Raw genomic sequence first — 21,329 nt, forward strand, 5'->3', positions numbered from 1 at the left:
GCAGTGGCTGGATCTCAGCTCATTGCAAGCTCCGCCTCCCAGGTTCACACCATTCTCCTGCCTCAGCCTCTCGAGTAGCTGGGACTACAGGCGCCCGCCACCTCGCCCGGCTAGTTTTTTTGTATTTTTTAGTAGAGACAGGGTTTCACCATGTTAGCCAGGATAGTCTCGATCTCCTGACCTCGTGATCCGCCCGTCACGGCCTCCCAAAGTGCTGGGATTACAGGCTTGAGCCACCGCACTCGGCCCATTTTGAAATGCAGAGGCTAACGTTGGCAGTTCTAGAAATTCGTGTTTTTCTTCCTTCCCTCCCTCCCTCACTTCTATCCTTTCTATCCATTCTTTCCCTTCCTCCCTGCCTTCCTTCCTTTTTTTGAGACACCATCTCCCTCTCCCGCCCAGGATGGAGTGCAGGTGCGTGGTCATGGAAGCAATCCTCCCACTTCGGCCTCCTAAAGTGTTGGGATCACAGGCACGAGCCACTGTGCCCAGCCTAGAAGTTTATGTTTTCTAATCAGTTGATGATTTCCTAGAGAGGAACTTGGTGCAGAAAATAACAGGTTTTCCAGAGAGGAGCAAGAGTCAGCTAAAAATATATATTAAAAATAAGGCCGGGCGCGGTGGCTCAAGCCTGTAATCCCAGCACTTTGGGAGGCCGAGACGGGTGGATCACGAGGTCAGGAGATCGAGACCATCCTGGCTAACACGGTGAAACCCCGTCTCTACTAAAAAATACAAAAAACTAGCCGGGCGAGGTGGCGGGCGCCTGTAGTCCCAGCTACTCGGGAGGCTGAGGCAGGAGAATGGCGTAAACCCGGGAGGCGGAGCTTGCAGTGAGCTGAGATCCGGCCACTGCACTCCAGCCTGGGCGACAGCGAAACTCTGTCTCAAAAAAAAAATAAATAAATAAATAAATAAATAAATAAATAAATAAATAAATTTACAGTGGCTCATGCCTGTAATCCCAGCATTTTGGGAGGCCGAGGCAGGGGGCTCACCTGAGGTAGGAAGTTCGAGACCAGCCTGGCTGACATGGTGAAACATCTCTACTAAAAATACAAAAAATTAGCTGGGCTTGGTGGCAGGCGCCTCTAATCCCAGCTGCTCAGGAGGCTGAGGCAGGAGAATCGCTTGAACTCAGGAGGCAGAGGTTGCAGTGAGCCGAGATCACGCCACTGCACTCCAGCCTGAGTGACAGAGCAAGACTCCGTCTCAGAAAATAAATAAATAAATTTAATAAAGAGAGTAACAGTTTTTATTTTTTTAAGTTTTTTGTTTTTTTAAAGATGGTCTCGCTTTGTTGCCCAGGCCAAAGTGCAGTGGTGCAATCATAGCTCACTGCAGCCTTGACTTCCTGGGCTCAGGTGATCCTCCCACCTCAGCCTCCTGAGTAGCTGGGCTTACAGGTGTGCGCCACCATGCCAGGGTAATTTTTGTATTTTTTTTAGAGATGGGGTCTCACTATATTGTCCAGGCTGGTCTTAAACTCCTGGGCTCAAGTGGTCCTCTGGCCTTAGCCTCCCAAAGTGCTGGGATTACAGGCATGAGCCACTGTGTCCAGCTGAAAGTAACAGGTTTTGTTTTTTTTTTTTTGTTTTTTTTTTTGAGGAGTCTCACTCTGTCGCCCAGGCTGGAGTGCAGTGACACAATCTTCACTTACTGCAAACTCCGCCTCCCGGGTTCACGCCATTCTCCTGCCTCAGCTTCCCATGTAGCTGGGACTATAGGTGCCCGCCACTGCACCCAGCTAATTTTTATATTTTTAGTAGAGATGGGGTTTCACCATATTGGCCAGGCTGATCTTGAACTCCTGACCTTGTGATCCGCCCTCCTTGGCCTCCCAAAGTACTGGGATTACAGGCGTGAGCCACCGCACCCCGCCTGTTTTTCTTTTTCTTTTTCTTTTATTCCTGAGACAGAGTCTCGTTCTTTCACCCAGGCTGGAGTGCAGTGGCACAATCTCAGCTTCCTGCAACCTCCGCTTCCCGGGTTCAAGCAGTTCTCTTGCCTTAGCCTCCTGAATAGCTAGGATTATAGGCATGCACCATGACGCCTGGCTAATTTTTGTATTTTTAGTAGAGACGGGGTTTCACCATATTGGCCAGGCTGATCTCGAACTCCTGACCTTGTGATCCGCCCACCTTGGCCTCCCAAAGTGCTGGGATTGAAAGTAACAGTTTTTATAACTATCTTTAACGTGTAAGGCTAAGAATTGTTGCTTGTTGCATCTACCATGTGTTGAGAATAGATGGAAATCATGATACAGATGTTGGAATTGTAAATGTGCCTTCATAATCACCTTTGTACTTGTTAGCAGTTACAGTTAAGAAAGTGGACTTTGGAGTCAGATTGTCTGGATACTTGCCCCATGACCTAGTTTGTGACCTGGAGCAAATATTTAACCGCTCTGTACCTTGGTTTCCAGGTCTGCAAAACGAGGATGATGATAGTCTGTCCTTGATAGCGCTGTTTTGAGGCTTGATCCATGTAAGCATTTGGCACAGTGCCTGGCACAGAGTGAGCGCTCACTATGAGTCAGTTTTTGCTGTTTTCTTTGTGAGTCCATCTTCCTTACACTGTAAGCTTGAAAGTCAAATATAAATCGCCTCCAGCTTGTGTCCTCCCCCTGGACCCCTTCTTTACTCACTCCATTCCTGACACATCAGTGCTGAGTCACCTAACAGCACACCAGTGATTCTCGATTGAGGCAGTGGTCAGGGTAGGAACGTGGTGGAGGATCAAGTAGAATAAAACTGAGGATCACCAGAGTTCAACGTTTAGTTCACAGCAACAAATGAATGGAGTTCATCACCATGGACAAGGTACAGTTTGAGCATGGTGGAACTTAGAGCTGAGTAAGATACCACTTCTGACTTCTGACAGCTCACACAGTTATATGCTCAGTGAACACTGAGGTACAATGAATGAGGTTCAGTAAGAGTATATAAGAAAATGCTGTAGGAATAAAGAGGAAGACATGATTTATATGACTGGTATTTTTGTGCAAGATCTTGAAGGGAGAAAAGAATATATTGCAGCAGTTAGAAAGGATCTTCGGCCAGGCGCAGTGGCTCAAGCCTGTAATCCCAGCACTTTGGGAGGCCGAGACGGGCGGATCACGAGGTCAGGAGATCGAGACCATCCTGGCTAACCCGGTGAAACCCCGTCTCTACTAAAAAATACGAAAAAAATCTAGCTGGGTGAGGTGGCGGACGCCTGTAGTCCCAGCTACTTGGGAGGCTGAGGCAGGAGAATGGCGGGAACCCGGGAGGCGGAGCTTACAGTGAGCTAAGATCCGGCCACTGCACTCCAGCCTGGGAGACAGAGCCAGACTCCGTCTCAAAAAAAAAAAAAAAAAAAAAAAGGAATCTTCATTCATGGTCATTTACTGTCTTATTTTGTATACTGGAGAATGGAGGTTCAGAGAGGTTACAAAATTTGTCCACGACCATCCAGCGAGTGAACATCAACCTGAGACTAGAGCCCCAATCAAGATCCTTTCCACTCTTGTGCAGCCCACATGTATATTTCTGGGGGTCTCCCTCTGTCTTCCAGGCTGGGACCACAGGAGTGCCCCATGCCTGGATAATTTTTTTTTTTTTTTTGAGACGGAGTCTCGCTGTGTCGCCCAGGCTGGAGTGCAGTGGCGCGATCTCGGCTCACTGCAAGCTCCGCCTCCCGGGTTCACGCCGTTCTCCCGCCTCAGCCTCCGAGTAGCTAGGACTACAGGCGCCCGCCACCACGCCCGGCTAGTTTTTTGTATTTTTAGTAGAGACGGGGTTTCACCATGTTAGCCAGGATGGTCTTGATCTCCTGACCTCGTGATCCACCCGCCTCGGCCTCCCAAAGTGCTGGGATTACAGGCTTGAGCCACCGCGCCCGGCCGCCTGGATAATTTTTAGAAAAATATTTTGTAGAGATGGGGTCTCCCTATGTTGCCCAGGCTGGTCTCGAACTCCTGGGCTCAAGCAATCCTCCTGCCTTGGCCTCCCAAAGTGCTGGGATTACAGGCGTGAGTCAGCATGCCCAACCTGCCTTTCTCTTCTGTCTGTGGCAGCCTTACCTTTCATTTGAAGCCCTTTGAAGGGTATGTAGCTCACTCATCTTGGCAGGTAATTACTTAGGGAAGCCAGATGCTTGAAAATGCATTTTGATTGTTTTTCAAGACTCAAAGTTTAAGTCTATTTATCAGGAAAACTACCAGGGAAACTTGATGTTGACATTTTCTGGGAGGGAGGTTATATTATAGCATATAAATTACTGTAAGGAAAAGGCTGTCTTATCTTTAAGCTAGCTATTATCTCGGTACCACGAGCTACATATTTCTTTTATACCCTAGAAGGTGGTACATCAACATTTTTTCTTACAAATTTAAGAAGGCTTGGTTTTTGAGGACAGAGGACAGACAAGGGCTTGAAGGAGCAACCGGGGCATGCAGATGTGGAGTGCCTAGCATGACGGGGAGTGGGCATGGCCTAGGGTTTGCTGACAAGGTCACAGGAGATGAATCTGAGAACTGTGTGTTTGGGCCTCTAGGCCCTAGGGTGGTTATGCGCTTGATTCTGTGGGCATCGGGGGGCCATTTCTGGATCTGAAGTGCGCCTGACAAGGTCTCCAAAGGGGGCCTTTCCCAGAGCCTCTTATATCTAGACCAGATGCTGAGGCCTTAAGGTTGGGTACTGAGCCTGTTTGTTTTGTTTTGTTTTGCTTTGTTTTGTTTTGTTTCAGACGGAGTTTCGCTCTTTTTGTCCAGGCTGGAGTGCAATGGCACGATCTTGGCTCACTGCAACTTCTGCCTCCTGGGTTCAAGCGATTCTCCTGCCTCAGCCTCCCCAGTAGCTGGGATTACAGATGTGTGCCACCACGCCCAGCTAATTTTTGTATTTTTAGTAGAGACAGGGTTTCACCATGTTGGCCAGGCCAGTCTCAAACTCCTGACCTCAGGTGATCTGCCCACCTCAGCCTCCCAAAGTGCTGGGATTACAGATGTGAGCCACTATGACCGGCTGCTTGTTGTTTATTATTTTATTTTATTTTATTTTTTTGAGATGGAATCTCTGTTACCCTGGCTGGCATGCAATGGTGCGATCTTGGCTCACTGCAACCTCCGCCTCCTGGGTTCAAGTGATTCTCCTCCCTCAGCCTCCCGAATAGCTGGGTCTACAGGCACACGCCACAATACCCAGCTAATTTTTGTATTTTTAGTAGAGATGGGGTTTCACCGTGTTGGCCAGGCTGGTCTCAAACTTCTGACCTCAGGTGATCGCCTGCCTCGGCCTCCCAAAGTGCTGGGATTACAGTCATGAGCCACCACACCCAGCCTTTTTAAAATTTTTTTGTAGCCTCAATATATTACCACATTATTTATTTATTTATTTGTTTATTATGTTTTTTTAGAGGCAGGATCTCCCTATATTGTCCAGGCTGGTCTTGAACTCCTGGGCTCAAGGGATCCTCCCACCTTGGCCTTCAAAAGTGCTGGGATTACAGGTGTGAGTCACCGCACCTGGCCTATTTTTTAAATTTATTTTTAAGTTATTTTTTCCAAGCCTGGTTTCACCAAAGCTGTCTGGCTGAAGCTCTGGATCTTTTGAAGTTACTTAGCTGCCTGTTAGGTCAAAAGGAATGATTCATTTGTGTTTGTAAGCTGTAAGCAATTCATTAGCATTCAAGATAATACCTCACATATTATATGACACCAAAGTGCTTTCACATAAATTGTCTCATTTGACGTGACCTTCAAAACAAGCCTGTGAGGTAGGCAAGGACTATTGGCACCAGTTTATAGATGTGGAAACAAAGACTCCAAGAGTTTAAGTGATTCGCTCAGCATAAGGTGGCTGGTTATTGCAGAGCCCCTACCCACACCTGAATTTTCTTTTAATTTGGAAAGAGAGCCTCGCTCTGTTGCCCAGGCTGGAGTGCAGTGGCATGATCTCGGCTCACTGCAACCTCCGCCTCCTAGGTTCAAGCCATTCTCATACCTCAGCCTCCCGAGTAGCTGGGACTACAGGCGTGTGATATGCCACCACGCCCAGCTGATTTTTGTGTTTTTAGTAGAGACAGGATTTCACCATGTTGGCCAGGCTGATCTCAAACTCCTGACCTCAAGTGATCCTCCCGCCTCAGCCTCCCAAAGTGTGTGTATCACAGGCGTGAGCCACTGCGCCTGGCCCACACCTGAATTTTCTACTCCTCTTTCAGAACTTTTTCCATGACCCACATTTCAGGAGCAGTTAGATCTACAGGAGACGGGTCTGTGGGCCCCAGAGAGTCTCGCAACCCCATCTGTGACACAGAGAGATTTTACCTGCCTGGGACTTGGGTAGACCCAGCAGGTAGTAAGCTGCTCTGAACAGCTTAAGGAATTGTGTTAAGATTTGTGTTAAAACTACCATAGCACAGTTTCCATTTCAGTTAAGTTAGTGGCGTTGAAAATGTTTTCCATTTGCATAACACTTTCCCTGTTTTTGCTGTTCCTGAGTATTGTTATTCAGTTATTTTCACTAAATTAACTAATTTCTTTTTTTTTTTTTTTTTGAGACGGAGTCTCGCTCTGTCGCCCAGGCTGGAGTCCAGTGGTGCAGTCTCGGCTCACTGCAAGCTCCACCTCCCGGGTTCACGCCATTCTCCCGCCTCAGCCTCCCGAAATCAACTAATTTCTTTTTATTATACAAATTTGTTTATAAAGGAAACAATGCATTAAGGGAAGACAGAAAGGAATGAGATGTAGGAAGTACCAGGGCCCAGAGGAAAGGAGTTCTACTCCCTGGGAAAGGGCAGTGACTGGGCAGAGAAAGTGGCTCTGGGGCTAGAGACCCAGGCCTCTAGGGGTTAAGAGTGACAGCAGCCAGTGGAAAGATGTTTCTGGCAGATCTGGGCAGTGAGAATCTACAACCTGAGAGAAGAAGGTGGGAAAGGCTTTTGGGGTCTGAGCCTAATATAGCAGTGGTTAGGATAAGGTTAAAAGGGAGGAGGTGGGCCAGAGAGCAGGGTGGCATCTGAGGAGGAGAAAGAGGGCTGTAGACTGGGCTTCGGGTGGGGTGGTCTGGGGAAGTGGACTGAGGAGGGCAGGACAGGAGGGAGTACTGTGGGGGAGTGAAGGAATGGGGACCTGGAGATGAGAGCCAGGGGGATGGGAGGAGTGACCTCAGGATGGACTGAGGAACCAGAGCCCGAAGTGGGTACAAGGACCATCATTTGGGGAGAAGCAGGCCAGGCTCCGTGTGTTGCCCCAGGTGTTCCAGGTGGCACAGGCCCCTGTTCTGAGACTGAACCATGAGAGGGATGTCAGTGTGAGACAACCTGAGAGGGATGTCAGTGTGAGCCCCAGGTTCTCTGGTATTATCTTGGTATCACCAGCAGGCCCATGTTTTAGGAGCATTGGGCTGAGGGACTGTCTGCAGTTGGCCGGCTCTCTGCTTGTGCCAAGTCTTCAGAGCAGCCCACAGGTTGTACAGTGCCCAGACATTTGGGGATTTCTCTGTAGTGCTGTCCCAGCAGGGGTCACAGGCTCTAAGGAATGAAAGGATCAATCTTTCAGGCAGAGGGGACTTTTATTTTTATTTATTTCTGTTTATTTAAAGAGATGGATCTCACTCTGTTGCCCAGGCTGGCATGCCATGGCATGATGACAGCTCACTGCAGCCTCAAACTCCTGGACTCAAATAATCCTTCCCAGCCCCCCAAGTAGCTGGGACTCCAGGTGCATGCCACCATGCCTGGCTCATTTTTAAATTTTCTGTAGTGGTGCGGTTCGCTTTGTTGCCCATGCTGGTCTTGAACTCCTGGCTTCAAGCGATCCTCTTGCTTTGGTCTCCCAAAGTGTTAGGATGACAGGCATCAGCCACGATGCCTAGCCAGAGGGGACTTTTAGACAGGTGCCCAGAGCTCTGTGGTTTGCTTCCTGTGTGTGACATCAGGCAGTCACGTACCTCTGGGGTTCCTGCCAGAGGAACCCCAGAGGGGACGGGGAGGCATCTGCCTCGCCGGGCTTGGGGAGATGTAGCTGCCCCTGCTGTTATCACTCACTGTCCCTGTGCCTGGAACTGGGGCTGGCAGTGGGTTTCCAGCTGATGCACCGAGATTCTCCGTCCATTCAGTGCTTGTTGTCACATAGAGCTGCCTCCCTCTGTGTCCTCCTTATCTAAGTCTAACCTCTCAGCCTGGGCCTCATTACTTGTACCACTTACTTACCTGGCTCCAAGTTTTATTATAAGAAAGGACAGCAGCCTTTAAAAAAATAATGATCCTTCTTTGTAGGGCACCTTTCTTTTAAGTTAATGATAGCTATTTTCTATTTATTGGATCCCTTAGCACTTTGCTTTCTGGGTGAGTCAGGAGTTCTTCCCCCCTCAAGAGGTGAAACTGGAGGCAGGTGGATGTCAGAGGCCCTGCTGTGTGCCTGCGGCAAAGCTCAGTGGAGGTGGCTAGAGACCCAGCTCCCAGCCCCCCTCTCCTGCTCTGGGTTCAGGTTGCTGAAAGTGGTAGAACCGGATGGAGCTTCCGGGGAAGGGCTGGGTGACTGCCAATTTATTATTCATTGTCTGATGTGGGCAGTGCGGGGATAACATTTAGTTCCCACTGTGGTTATCCTGGCAGTCTGCTTTAGTAATTCCTTCCCTTTCCCAGGCTTGGTTTTTTAAGAGGAGGTGTTAGCAGGGACGAGGAGAAATTGTGAAACAGTGATCGGATCTCCTAGGATCTGGATGGCACCTACTTCCTTCTGCTCCTCAGTGGGTCTGAAGTAATTGACATAGTTGAGGTTTCCGATTGTGTTTTGGTTGAGAACAAATGAATGTTTGCCGATTCATGCAACAGATATTTATTGTGTGCCTGCTGAGTTCCAGGTGCTGTTCACTGTTCTGGACCCTGGGGAGAAGCAGAACTCCCTGCCTCCTAAGTACATCCACTTTATTTGTAAGGGGAACCCCCATACCTTCCTATACTCTTACGCTCTCATTGAAGGTACAGTTATAACCAGCTTCTCTGTTTCTCCAGACCGTACCAGAAAAGAAGCAGCAGATGGGCAGCACTTCTAGGGAAGGGCTGGCATCTGGCCGTCTAGTAGAGGCCAACTAAGGAAGTAATAGGAAAACTATTGAAAGAGTAGATTTTGAAATCCTCACCACCTAGGGAAGCAAATGAAAAGCCTGACGCTGCTCTCTGTACAACGTGTCATACTATTCAGTAGTTTATGTTCTGGACCATGATCCTGAGACATCAAAGACAGATTAAACTCAACCAGTCTAGGATGGAAAAAGGGTGGTAGACAGTGAGGTTTTTAGAAAGACATCAGGAGAAAGACCACGTTTCTGCAAATTGGAGTTTGAAGTCCTCGTGGAGCTTACATTTATCTGAGATCTTCGTCCTTCTGGGGCTGGGCCTTGGAAAGAGCTTGTCCTCTGAAAAGCCATGATCTGGACGGGGAACTTTGGGTTGGAAACATTTGAACTGTCACCTGGATGCTTTGTGAAACCTCAGAAATGCAAGTGTCTCTAAGTGCTAGAGAGACCAGGTGATTTAGGGGAAACTTACGGGTAAAGAAGGAAAGCTGCAAATGAAGGCTCTAGGAGCCTTCCGCACCTTGCTGTGGCTGCTTCAGCTCTGCCTAAGTGATCCCAGCACCTGCAGACACAGTTTCTTTCTTTCTTTTTTAGAGATGGGGTCTTGCTATGTTGCCCAAGGTGGTCTCAAACTCCTGAGCTCAAGTGATCCTCCCGCCTCAGCCTCCCAAAATGCTGGGATTACAGGCATGAGCCACTGGACCTGGGCCAGACTCAGTTTCTGTAGGAGCTTCCAACCTGGGATTCCTGGGTTTCAGCAGTCCTGTCTATCCTACATCATGAGGAGTAAGATTTTAGAGGATGGCCCCTCTATTTCTTGTTCTTCTGAAAGTTCCTCTCCTTCCCAACTTTAGGATAGTTATAAAAAATATTGTTGCACATTTTTACCCTGAATCTAGCCTTTTGAGCTGTTCATAAGGTAGGATTATTTAATAATAAACAATACTGAGAACGGCTTTTTCAAAGACCTGCTTTAGGAGAGTTGTGTTTACATGGTGAGAAATTCTTCAGGCAGCAGTCAACTCCAGGAGGGCTGGGCAAAGCTGGGAATCTAGTTTGTAGCACAAAGCACCAAATTCTAGGCCAACCAGTTCAAAGTCAAAACTGGTCTTCCAGGCTAAAACCAAGGGATGGGCCCTGCCCAGGGCAGGTTTAGCAGTTAAATATAGTAATAACTAGTTAATCAAGATAGACATACCTGACCAACATTCTTAGGTCAGCTGGGTTTTGATTCAAGGCCACGCTGGAAAAATCTCAGGCTACCTGCCCATCCCTTCTGCCCCTTGAATGAGAGTTTCAGAGACCCTGGGAGTTAACCCAGGATTGAATTTTAGATCTACCCCCCCAGCAGACTCAAATCCAGCCGTGTCCACCTAGAGAATTCAAATGGAGTTGACCTGTATCCACTGTGGACCAGGGTCCATTCCTGAATTCCTGTCCATTTGGCATCCTGCTGGCCTGGTGTCACAGTTTACCCTCTTCCAGAAGTAGAGAGAAAGGTTTGGGAACTTGTAAGAAGCACATGGTTTTTGTCAGGTGCTTACACAGATCATTTTCTTTCCAGCAGCCCTGCGTATAGGGCTTATTCTTCTCACTTTGATGTTGAAGCCCCTAAGGCTGTGTGAGCTTCAGTAATTTGCCCAAGGTCATGCTATTAGTATGTAGAAAATACATCTGTCAGACTCCGGAACTTGCCCTCTTTTAGTGAACCTAGCTTAGAATTGTAGAAAGAAGCTAAACAATTTTGTTTTTGTTTCTTACCAGTTTTTTTCTTGTATCACTTGGAAAGTAATACAAGCTTATAGAAAGTAAGAATCAGCTGTAACCCTTTCTTTCAGCTGTTTATAAGGTAGGATTATTTAATAACAAATAGTACTGAGACCAGAAGCTTTTTCAGGGATATCCCTTTTCTTTCAGAGATGTTGTTGTTGTTGTTGTTGTTGTTGTTGTTGTTGTTGTTGTTGTTGTTATGGACTTTCGCTCTTCCCTCCCAGGCTGGAGTGCAATGGTGCAATCTCAGCTCACTGCAACCTCCTCCTGCTGAGTTCAAGGGATTGTCCTGCCTCAGCCTTCCGAGTAGCTGGGATTACAGCTCCCGCCACCATGCCCAGCTAAGTTTTGTATTTTTAGTAGTGACAGGGTTTCACCATGTTGGCCAAGCTGGTCTCGAACCCCTGACCTCAGGTGATCTGCTCGCCTCGGCCTCCCAAAGTGCTGGGATCACAGGTGTGAGCCACCATGCCCAGCACAGAGATATTTTTATATTTTTGTATTTCTGTCTGGTGGGGATGAAAGTCCGAGCCTCCCTGTTTGGGCTTATCTGACACCACTCTGGCAGAGGTTTGGGGTGGCAAGAGTGGAAGTCTGCGCTCTCTACCTGGCCTTTGATGGCGTGGGTGGGGTGGTGGCCACTGTTTTTTCTGTGGTAATTGACTGGGGTAGAATATAGAATACTTCTTGCCTAAAGTAATATTTCTATGGCTTTTCATTGAATGGATTTTTGGTATCATAATTAACCCTTATGTCATAGTTTCCTCATTTGTAAAATGAGGAAGATACTAATTTCTACCTCATAGGGGCTTTAAGAGTTAAATAAGTTAATATACATAAAGCACTTCAAATAGAGCTTGCCATATGGCAAGCAGTGTGTAAGTGCTAGCTGCTATTTTTGTTGTTTTGGAATTTAAATGATTCCTGACTTTTCTGTATTATGACTAATGGTATAAATGAACAGCAGTGTTTATAGATATTGTATGAATTTCTAAGCATTTCTTTAGAATAAACTCTTACAGGGGCCTTGCTCTCAATCGGCTCTTCAGAGCTTCCTGATGTGCACGTCAGACTGCGTTCCAGAACCTCGTGTCAGTGTACACATTCACCACAGCACCACTAACATGCCATTTTTATTTTATTTTATTTATTTATTTTTGAGATGGAGTTTTGCTCTTGTTGCCCAGGCTGGAGTGCAGTGGTGCGATCTCAGCTCACCACAACTTCTGCCTCCTGGGTTCAATCAATTCTCCTGCCTCAGCCTCTCGAGTAACTGGGATTACAAGCGCGAGCCACCATGCCCGGCTAATTTTGTATTTTTAGTAGAGACGGGGTTCCTCTGTGTTGGTCAGGCTGGTCTCGAACTCCTGACCTCAGGTGATCCACCCACCTCAGCCTCCCAAAGTGCTGGGTTTGCAGGCATGAGCCACCGTGCCCGGCCTTAACTTGCCATTTAGCTGTTGACTGACAGGTGAAAAATGGGTTTTAATGTTTGAGGTTGAACATTTTTCATGTTATTAACCATTCATATTCGTTTGTGACTTCTCTCTTCATGTTCCTTCTCTATTTTCTTGTTTTGTTTGTTTTTTTCTTAGGACTCTGTATGAACTCTTGATGTAGTCAAGACTGTGTTGTCTGTCATATTTCATGCAGATCCTCCCCTCAGTTTTCATGTACCTTGTCTTTTAATTTTATCTATGATTTTATTATTTTTTTTTTGAGACAGAGCCTTGCTCTGTTGCCCAGGCTGGAGTGCAATGGCGCAGTCTCGGCTCACTGCATCCTCTGCTTCCCGGGTTCAAGCCATTCTCCTGCTTCAGCCTCCCGAGTAGCTGGGACTACAGGCGCCCGTCACCTCGCTTGGCTAATTTTTTGTATTTTTAGTAGAGACGGGGTTTCACCATGTTAGCCAGGATGGTCTCCATCTCCTGACCTTGTGATCCGCCCGCCTTGGCCTCCCAAAGTGCTGGGATTACAGGCGTGAGCCACCGCACCTGGCCAACTTTATCATTTTTAAATCCCTGTTTTCTCCTCTTCCTGGGCCCGGTTTGCGTTTCTTTGCCTGTATGTATCCTACCCCATTCCCCAACATTTCTTTATCCCAGGTCTGTACATTGACATCTGTTTGTACACATTGTTCTTTTCCTACAGTTTTCTTCTATTAATTTTTTTTTTTTTTTTTTAAAGACAGGTTCTTGTTCTGTCTCCCAGGCTGGAGTGCAGTGGTGAGATCATGGCTCACTGCAGCTTCAAACTCCTGGGCTCAAGTGATCCTCCCACTTCAGCTTCTTGAATTGCATGCCACTAAACCCAGCTCATTTTTAAATTTTTTTGTGGAGATGGGGTCTCACTATGTTCCCCAGGTTGGCCTTGAACTCCCAGTCTCAAGCAGTCCTCCCGCCTTGGCCTCCCAAAGTGCTGGGACTACAGGCATGCGCCACTGTACCCGGCCCTATGACATATTTTGGTTGAAGTTTTTTAATTAACCAAAATGTCCTTTGACAGAAAAATCTATTTTTTATTTCCATGTTTTATTGCAAATATGTCTTTTTTCATGTTCTTTTCTGTTCTCAGTACCTTTTCCTCCTTAAAGCAGAACTTTTCTGTTTCTCCTCTGAGTTGGTCTGGAGAAGTCTAAACTCTTATACCCTCTGTTTTGAAGGCTTTTTCGGGCTCTCTGCCTGGAAAACTACTTACCTTTCCAGACCCAGCTCAGATACCGCCTCCTCCGGGAAGCCTTCAGAGCTAAATTAGTTGCTACCTTCTCTGTGTTCCCATTCTTATGGACCACTCTTAGGCATCTCACACATTGTAATTGGAACCGATTGCTTTCCCTGGCATCCTCTTTGCTAAACAGTATCCTTCGTCAGTGTCAGAGAACATGCGTGATTGTTCTCCGTATTCCCCGTCTCCCAATCAGAACCTGCATATCCTAGATCTCCATCAGCAAACACACAAGGTGGGGTCAGTGCAGTACTGCACCGAGGGGCTCTCGGAGAGCTCTTTAGGGACCTTACTTCTCTCCCTGCTAATATACCTAGCCAGTATATGAGACTGGCAGTGTTTTCCTAAAGGACCTGGAAATATGGAATGTTCAGCTCTGTATACTTTCAAAAGGTGGTTTGGAAACCAAGGCGCACGCCAGGCCGTTGAGGGAATGGGGGTCTAGGATACATCAAATTGATTGGGGCAGTCGTGTTTTGTTGTAAACGTTGGGAGTGTGGGAGGCTGGAGGGGCCAGGGGTAGGATGGGGTTCACCCAGGTGGGGAGTGAGAGAACCTTGTATACAGTTGTACCTAGCTGCATCAAATAAAATCTGATGAGACTCTTTTTTTTTTTTTTTTTTTTTGAGACAGAGTCTTGCTGTGTCGCCCAGGCCACCCGGCTAGATTTTTGTATTTTTAGTAGAGATGGGGTTTCACCATGTTAGCCAGGATGGTCTTGATCTCCTGACCTCGTGATCCACCCGCCTCGGCCTCCCAAAGTGCTGGGATTACAGGCTTGAGCCACCGCGCCGGGCTGAGACTCTTAAAGACAGTTGACTTTTTTTTTTTTTTCCAATCAGCTTCTTCAAGTTGCTTATTAAAGGAACACATTCTGGAAAGAGAATTGACAAGGAAGCAAATTAATATGTAGATTAATTTATCATTATTACATAATTATTTTTCAGTTTGAATAATTTTATTTTCCTATTACAGTGAAAAACCAAAATTCCACTACTCAAATTATGAAACACAAAACAATATTTATCATTCCCTTAGAATAAAATTCAGAAAGCATTCTCTCAAAAAAAGGAAAGAAAATGAAGGAGATGCCACTGCTGGACACCCCTTCTGTCTTGCTTTCTTATTGCTCCTTCTTCTTCTTCTTCTTTTTGAGATAGAATTTTACTTTTGTCGCCCAGGCTGGAGTGCAGTGGCGCAATCTCGGCTCACTGTAGCCTCTGCCTCCCAGATTCCTGCCTCAGCCTCCCTAGTAGCTGGGACTACAGGCGTGTGCCACCACACCCAGCTAATTTTTGTATTTTTGGTAGAGACAGGGTTTTACCACATTGGCCAGGCTGATCTTGAATTCCTGACCTCAAGTGATTGGCCCTCCTCGGCCTCCCAAAGTGCCAGGATTACAGGCGTGAGTCACCAGACCCAGCCTGCTCCTTCTTCACACTCACTCCTACTCCCCCTCTCAGATTTACAAAAAGGAACATACAAACCATTTTATTTATTTTTTATTTTTTGAGACAGGGCCTTACTCTGTCACCCAGGCTGGAGTGCAGTGACACAATCTCAGCTCACTGTAGCCTCTGCCTCCCGGATTCAAGTGATTCTTCTGCCTCAGCTTCCCAAATAGCTGCGATTACTAGCGTGCGCCACCACTCCCAGCTAATTTTTATATTTTTAGTAGATACAGGGTTTCACCATGTTGGCCAGGCTGGTCTCAAACTCCAGACTCAAGTGATCCACCCACCTCGGCTTCCCAAAGCAATGGGATTACAGTCGTGAGCCACGTGCGCCCAGCCTACACCACTTTGAAAGAGCCCCATGATACAAAATAAAACATCTTCCACAAAACCCCCCTACATCCCGCGGCAAGGCTACTACTCCTAGTCCTGAGGAAGTTCGTCTTGAAGGTAGAGTTGCGGGTGATGCCATAGATACCGGGACATGGCCCACCTCCCCCTCCCTCCCTCTCACCCATCCCAGACAGAGGGTGGAGATAGGATCAGAGAGGAGAGGCCCAGAGGCTAGGAACAAACACCCAGCAGACTCCTGTCAGTGTGTGTAGGTGCTTATATGTGTAGGAACGAACCTTGATGTCAGAGGGCTGGGGACATTGAGAAAGAACATCTTTATAATTTTTTTGGTATTGTTTTACTTATTGAAAAAAAGCAAAGGGCCCTGAAATATAAAAAATGTTCAGTAAAGGAATGAGGCTGGGGGCACAATAAAGCAGGCAAAGAGGGCAAAAGAGAAAAGACGAATGATAAGCGACCTAAAAGGTAAAGATGACACTGTCTTAAGCTAGCACCTCCTTTCCCTTAATGTTGTTCTTTTTTTGGCCGGGCGCGGTGGCGCAAGCCTGTAATCCCAGCACTTTGGGAGGCCGAGACGGGCGGATCACGAGGTCAGGAGATCGAGACCATCCTGACTAACCCAGTGAAACCCTGTCTCTACTTAAAAAAATACAAAAAACTAGCCGGGCGTGGTCGTGGGCGCCTGTAGTCCCAGCTACTCGGGAGGCTGAGGCAGGAGAATGGCGTAAACCCGGAAGACGGAGCTTGCAGTGAGCTGAGATCTGGCCACTGCACTCCAGGCTGGGCTACAGAGCCAGACTCCATCTCAAAAAAAAAAAAAAAAAAATGTTGTTCTTTTTTTGTAGTGAAAACAGAGCTAGGCAGGGAGGGTTAGAGTGGGAAGTGAGCAGCAGGGCAGGTGTGCTTCAGTGGGCGATTGGGAAGGCGGGCGGCACGTCTACACCCTCTGCCCAGCGCCTGTCCTGGGTGGTTCCTGCTGCCTCCAGTGCAGTCCAATCGGGAGAACCAAACAGCTTGGGTTGCCCTGGCAGGTGCCCTGGCTGTGGCCCAGCAGGTGGCAGCACACCCCCAGAGGTCCTGGGCCCGTGGCTGCCTCATGGACTTAGCAGTTGCCCAGCAGGTGTTCACCTGGTGGATGCTGGCTGCTTACCTCTGAAAGGCCTTAGGTAGCACACTTGGACGTAGAAGCGTCTCTTGCATCCATCTTGGAAGCTTAGAAATCCAATCTGCTTAGCTCTTCCTCCAGGAGGTTTGAGCAGCAGGTAACACACTGAGCAGAAGGGAGAAAGCAAAGGCCTTGGAGGCAGAGGACGGATTCTGGGGTTGTGTACCCTGTCTTCACTTACAACAGCCATTAGGTAACACATGAAAGAGAATCTTGGTAGCTGTGTTTATTTTTACTTATGTAAGAAATATTGGGGTTTCTTTCTATTTAAGAGAGAGGGTCTTGCTCTGTCACCCAGGCTGGAGTGCAGTGACATCATCATAGCTCACTGCAGCCTCAAAATCCTTGGCTGAGGTGATCCTCCTGCCTCAGCTCCCTTAGTAGCTGGTATTAGAGGCAGGCACCACTATGCCCAGCTAATTTTCTAGTTTAATTTAATTTTTTTTTTTTTTTTTTTGAGACAAAGTCTCACTCTGTCACCTAGGCTGAAGTGCAATGGTGTGAACAAGCTCCCTACAGCTTCATCCTCCCTGGCTCCAGTGAGCCTCCCACCTCAGCCTCCTGAGTAGGGGGACAAAGGCACATGTTACCACACCTGGCTCATGTTTAAAAATTTTTTTAGTGTTGAGGTCTTGCCATGTTGTCCAGGCTGGGCTGGAACTCCTGGGCTCAAGCAATCCTCTCGTCTCAGCCCCCTAAGTAGCTGGGACTACATGCATGCACCAGCACACCTGACAAAAAAAATTTTTTTTTTGAGACAGAGTCTCGCTCGCCCAGGCTGGAGTGCAATGGCATGATCTCAGCTCACTGCAACCTCTGCCTCCCAGGTTCAAGCAATTCTCCTGCCTCAGCCTCCTGAGTAGCTAGCTGGGACTACAGGCAGCTGCCGCCACCATGCCCGGCTAATTTTTTGTATTTTTAGTAGAGACTGGGTTTCACCATGTTAGCCAGAATGGTCTTGATCTCCTGACCTCGTGATCCTCCCTACTTGGCCTCTCAGAGTACTGGGATTACAGGCATGAGCCACCGCACCTGGCTAATTTTTTATTTTTAGCAGCAATGAGGTCTTACTATATTGCTCAGGCTGGTCTTACACTCCTGAGCTTAAGCAATCCTCCCACCTCAGCTTCCCAGAGTGCTGGGATTACAGGTGTGAGCCACTGCACCCAGGCCATTTGTTTGTTTTAAACTCAAAAGTTTTTTTTTTTTTTTTGAGACAGTCTTGCTGTGTTGTCCAGGCTGGAGTGCAGTGGTGCAATCTCGGCTCACTGCAACCTCCACCTCCCGGGTTCACACCATTCTCCTGCCTAAGCTTCCTGTGTGTAGCTGAGACTACAGGCGCCCGCCACCATGCCCAGCTAATTTTGTATTTTTAGTAGAGACAGGGTTTCACCGTGTTAGCCAGGATGGTCTCGATCTCCTGACCTCATGATCCACCCATCTCGGCCTCCCAAAGTGCTGGGATTACAGGCGTGAGCCACTGCACCCAGCCTAAACTCAAAAGTTTATAGTAAGATCTATGTCAGAACATGGATACCTCTGTCTATTATAATCCTTTATTTAAAAAAATTTTTTAATAAGCATAGCAAATTCCTGAACAAACTTTTTTAAATTTATTTTTTGTTATTTTTTTGAGACAGGGTCTTCCTCTGTCACTCAGGCTGGAGTGCAATGGCATGATCTCGGCTCACTGCAGCGTCCATCTCTGGGGCTTAAGTGAGTCTTCTGCCTCAGTCTTCCGAGTAGCTGGGTCTACAGGTGCACGCCACCATGCCCAGCTTATTTTTGTGTTTTTAATAGAGACAGGGTTTTGCTATGTTGGCCAGGCTGGCCTTAACTCCTGACCTCAAGTGATCCGTGCACCTCAGCCTCCCAAAGTGCCAGGATTATAGGCATGATACCATGTCTGGCCAATCGTAATCTTTTTTTTTTTTTTTTTTTTTTTTTTTTGAGACAGAGTCTCGCTGTGTCGCCCAGGCTGGAGTGTAGTGGCACAATCTTGGTTCACTGCAGCCTCTGCCTCCCGCATGAATCAAGCTATTCTCATGCCTCAGCCTCCCAAGTAGCTGGAATTACAGGCGAATATGCCATCACACCCAGCTAATTTTTGTATTTTTAGTGGAGACCAGGTTTCGCCATGTTGGCCAGGCTGGTCTCCAACTCCTGACCTCAAGTGATCCACCCTCCTCGGCCTCCCAAAGTGTTATGATTACAGGCATGAACCGCCACGTCTGGCCTCAATCATAATATTTTATCTGAGACAGAATCTTGCTCTGTCGCCAGGCTGGAGTGTAGTGGCATGATTTCTTCTCACTGCAACCTCTGCCTCCTGGGTTCGAGCGGTTCTCCTGCCTCAGCCTCCCGAGTAGCTGGGATTACATGTGCCTGCCACTACACCCAGCGAATTTTTGTATTTTTAGTAGAGACGGGGTTTCACTATGTTAGGCTGGTCTTGAACTCCTGACCTCAGGTGATCCGCCCACCTCAGCCTCCCAAAGTGCTGGAATTATGGGCGTGAGCCACCGTGCCCGGCCAATCATAATCTTTTATTTATTTTATTTATTTATTTATTTATTTATTTATTTATTTATTTATTTATTTATTTATTTATTTTTTGAGACGGAGTCTCGCTCTGTCGCCCAGGCTGGAGTGCAGTGGCTGGATCTCAGCTCACTGCAAGCCCCGCCCCCCAGGTTTACGCCATTCTCCTGCCTCAGCCTCCCAAGTAGCTGGGACTACAGGCTCCCGCCACCTCGCCCGGCTAGTTGTTTGTATTTTTTTAGTAGAGACGGGGTTTCACCATATTAGCCAGGATGGTCTCGATCTCCTGACCTCGTGATCCGCCTGTCTCGGCCTCCCAAAGTGCTGGGATTACAGGCTTGAGCCACCGCGCCCCATAATCTTTTAAATGAGTCTCCCTGTTGATGGGGATCTTGGCTGGCTAGTATCAACAATGTTATAGAGAGCATCCTTGTATATTTATTTTGCCATACTTCTACAAGTCCAGATTCCTAGGACTGGGTTAAAGGGAAAGAACATTTTAAATTTTGATGGCTGAATTTTCCTCCAGATAGGTTGCCCCAGTTTATAGGCCTACCGAGAATGTGTAGAGTACCTGTCTGCTGTAGAGAAAGCAGGGTACTGTGCTCCTGCCTGTTCAGCAGCCCGTGGACATCTGCAGTGGTGAGACTGAGCTCTTGGCAGGCAGTGGGCCCAGCTCCTATGCTGGGCGACAGTGGCTCGCTCCGTCCATGGCCTTGGCCTCCTTCATTGCAAGTCTCCCTGGTGGCTAGGAAGTGGGCGCCAGCAGCTTCTCTTTTAGGTGTGCATGGGATTCCCCTTACCCACTGAGCAAGGTTTTCCTGTTTGTCCCTGGGATGAGAGTGAATGACAGTGTCTTCTGTCTGACTCTTCCAGGTAAAGAAGGCATATAGGCAGAAGGCCCTCTCCTGCCACCCAGACAAAAATCCAGATAATCCAAGAGCAGGTGAGTCTCTTCTAAGGGCATGGGGAGAAAGAGAGCCACTCACCCAGGCATTGTGTTTCCTGATGTAAGCTCTGCACGTGAGTGCTGTGGGGTGTAGGCACATACAGCCTGGCTCCAGGCAGTGGGTCCCAGGGCTTCCCTTCATGTTAGGGTGTCTGGTCAGTTGCTGACGTGCTCACCCCTCCTAATTGGTCTGTCATCTGCTGATGTCAGCTTTTCTGCCATCCTGTGGCTTTTTTGAAGTGTTTGTTTGTTTGTTTGTTTGTTTGTTTGAGGGAGCACACCATCACAAAGTCTTAACTTCATTTTTCTTCTCTCTCTTTTTGATCCTTATGTTTAGCTGAACTCTTCCACCAGCTTTCTCAGGCCTTGGAGGTGCTGACTGATGCTGCAGCAAGGGTAAGCATAGCCTTCTTCATCGGAATCGTCCCCCTTGATTAGAGACTATTGCTGCCGCTCACCCTCGGTCCTCTGCCCTTTGCCATGTGGCACAGTCCTTGCTGTCTAAGCCCAGGAGACCCAGTCACCAGGCTGCCGCTCTGATGGCCCTTGGGCTAGGGGCCAGGCAGATTGCTGGGGCTCTGTCTTTACTCTCCGGCTGACCCTCTGCCCTGTGCCCCTTTCTCCTGCCAGGCTGCATATGACAAGGTCAGGAAAGCCAAGAAGCAGGCAGCAGAGAGGACCCAGAAACTAGATGAGAAAAGGAAGAAAGTGAAGCTTGGTAGGTGCCATCATAGTGCTCGGTGGCCTGTGCTTTCCTGTGGCCATTTTCATTCATCTCCCTCACCTGAAGCTTCACTTCCAGCAACTCATCTCAGAGCCTTTTGGCTCAGGCTCTGGGCAAAACGCTGTTCTTAGAGGTTGGTTCCTAAAGACACTCTTAGGAATAATAACAATAATAAGGTTTAATATTAGCTAAGCATTGTGACAAATGCCTTATTGTCTCTTTAATTGTCATAACTGTACAAGGAAGTGTGGGTACTAAACCTTTTTTAAAAACATGGTTTTTTGGGGCCGGGCACGGTGGCTCACGCCTGTAATCCCAACACTTTGGGAGGCCGAGGCGGGTGGATCACAAGGTCAGGAGATCGAGACCAATCTGGCTAACACGGTGAAACCCCGTCTCTACTAAAAAAATACAAAAAAGTTAGCCGGGCGTGGTGGTGGGCACCTGTAGTCCCAGCTACTTGAGAAGCTGAGGCAGAGAATTGCTTGGAACCCGGGAGGCAGAGGTTGCAGTGAGCTGAGATCGTGCCACTGCATTCCAGCCTGGGCGACAGAGCAAGACTCCGTCTCAAAAAAAAAAACAA

General features: G+C 47.8%; 1 protein-coding gene across 1 annotated transcript in view; it reads left to right on the forward strand.

Annotated features, from left to right (window-relative positions):
* Positions 1-21,329, forward strand: part of DNAJC17 (DnaJ heat shock protein family (Hsp40) member C17) — a 49,456-nt gene that overhangs the window by 11,093 nt on the left and 17,034 nt on the right. Inside the window, exons 2-4 of the mRNA XM_023189369.2 lie at positions 19,950-20,019; positions 20,360-20,418; positions 20,653-20,740. Of these exons, the coding sequence (XP_023045137.1) occupies positions 19,950-20,019; positions 20,360-20,418; positions 20,653-20,740 (217 nt within the window). The remainder of the gene's footprint in view (positions 1-19,949; positions 20,020-20,359; positions 20,419-20,652; positions 20,741-21,329) is intronic.

The sequence above is a fragment of the Piliocolobus tephrosceles genome, chromosome 6, assembly GCF_002776525.5.
Source record: "Piliocolobus tephrosceles isolate RC106 chromosome 6, ASM277652v3, whole genome shotgun sequence".
Lineage (NCBI taxonomy): Eukaryota > Metazoa > Chordata > Mammalia > Primates > Cercopithecidae > Piliocolobus > Piliocolobus tephrosceles.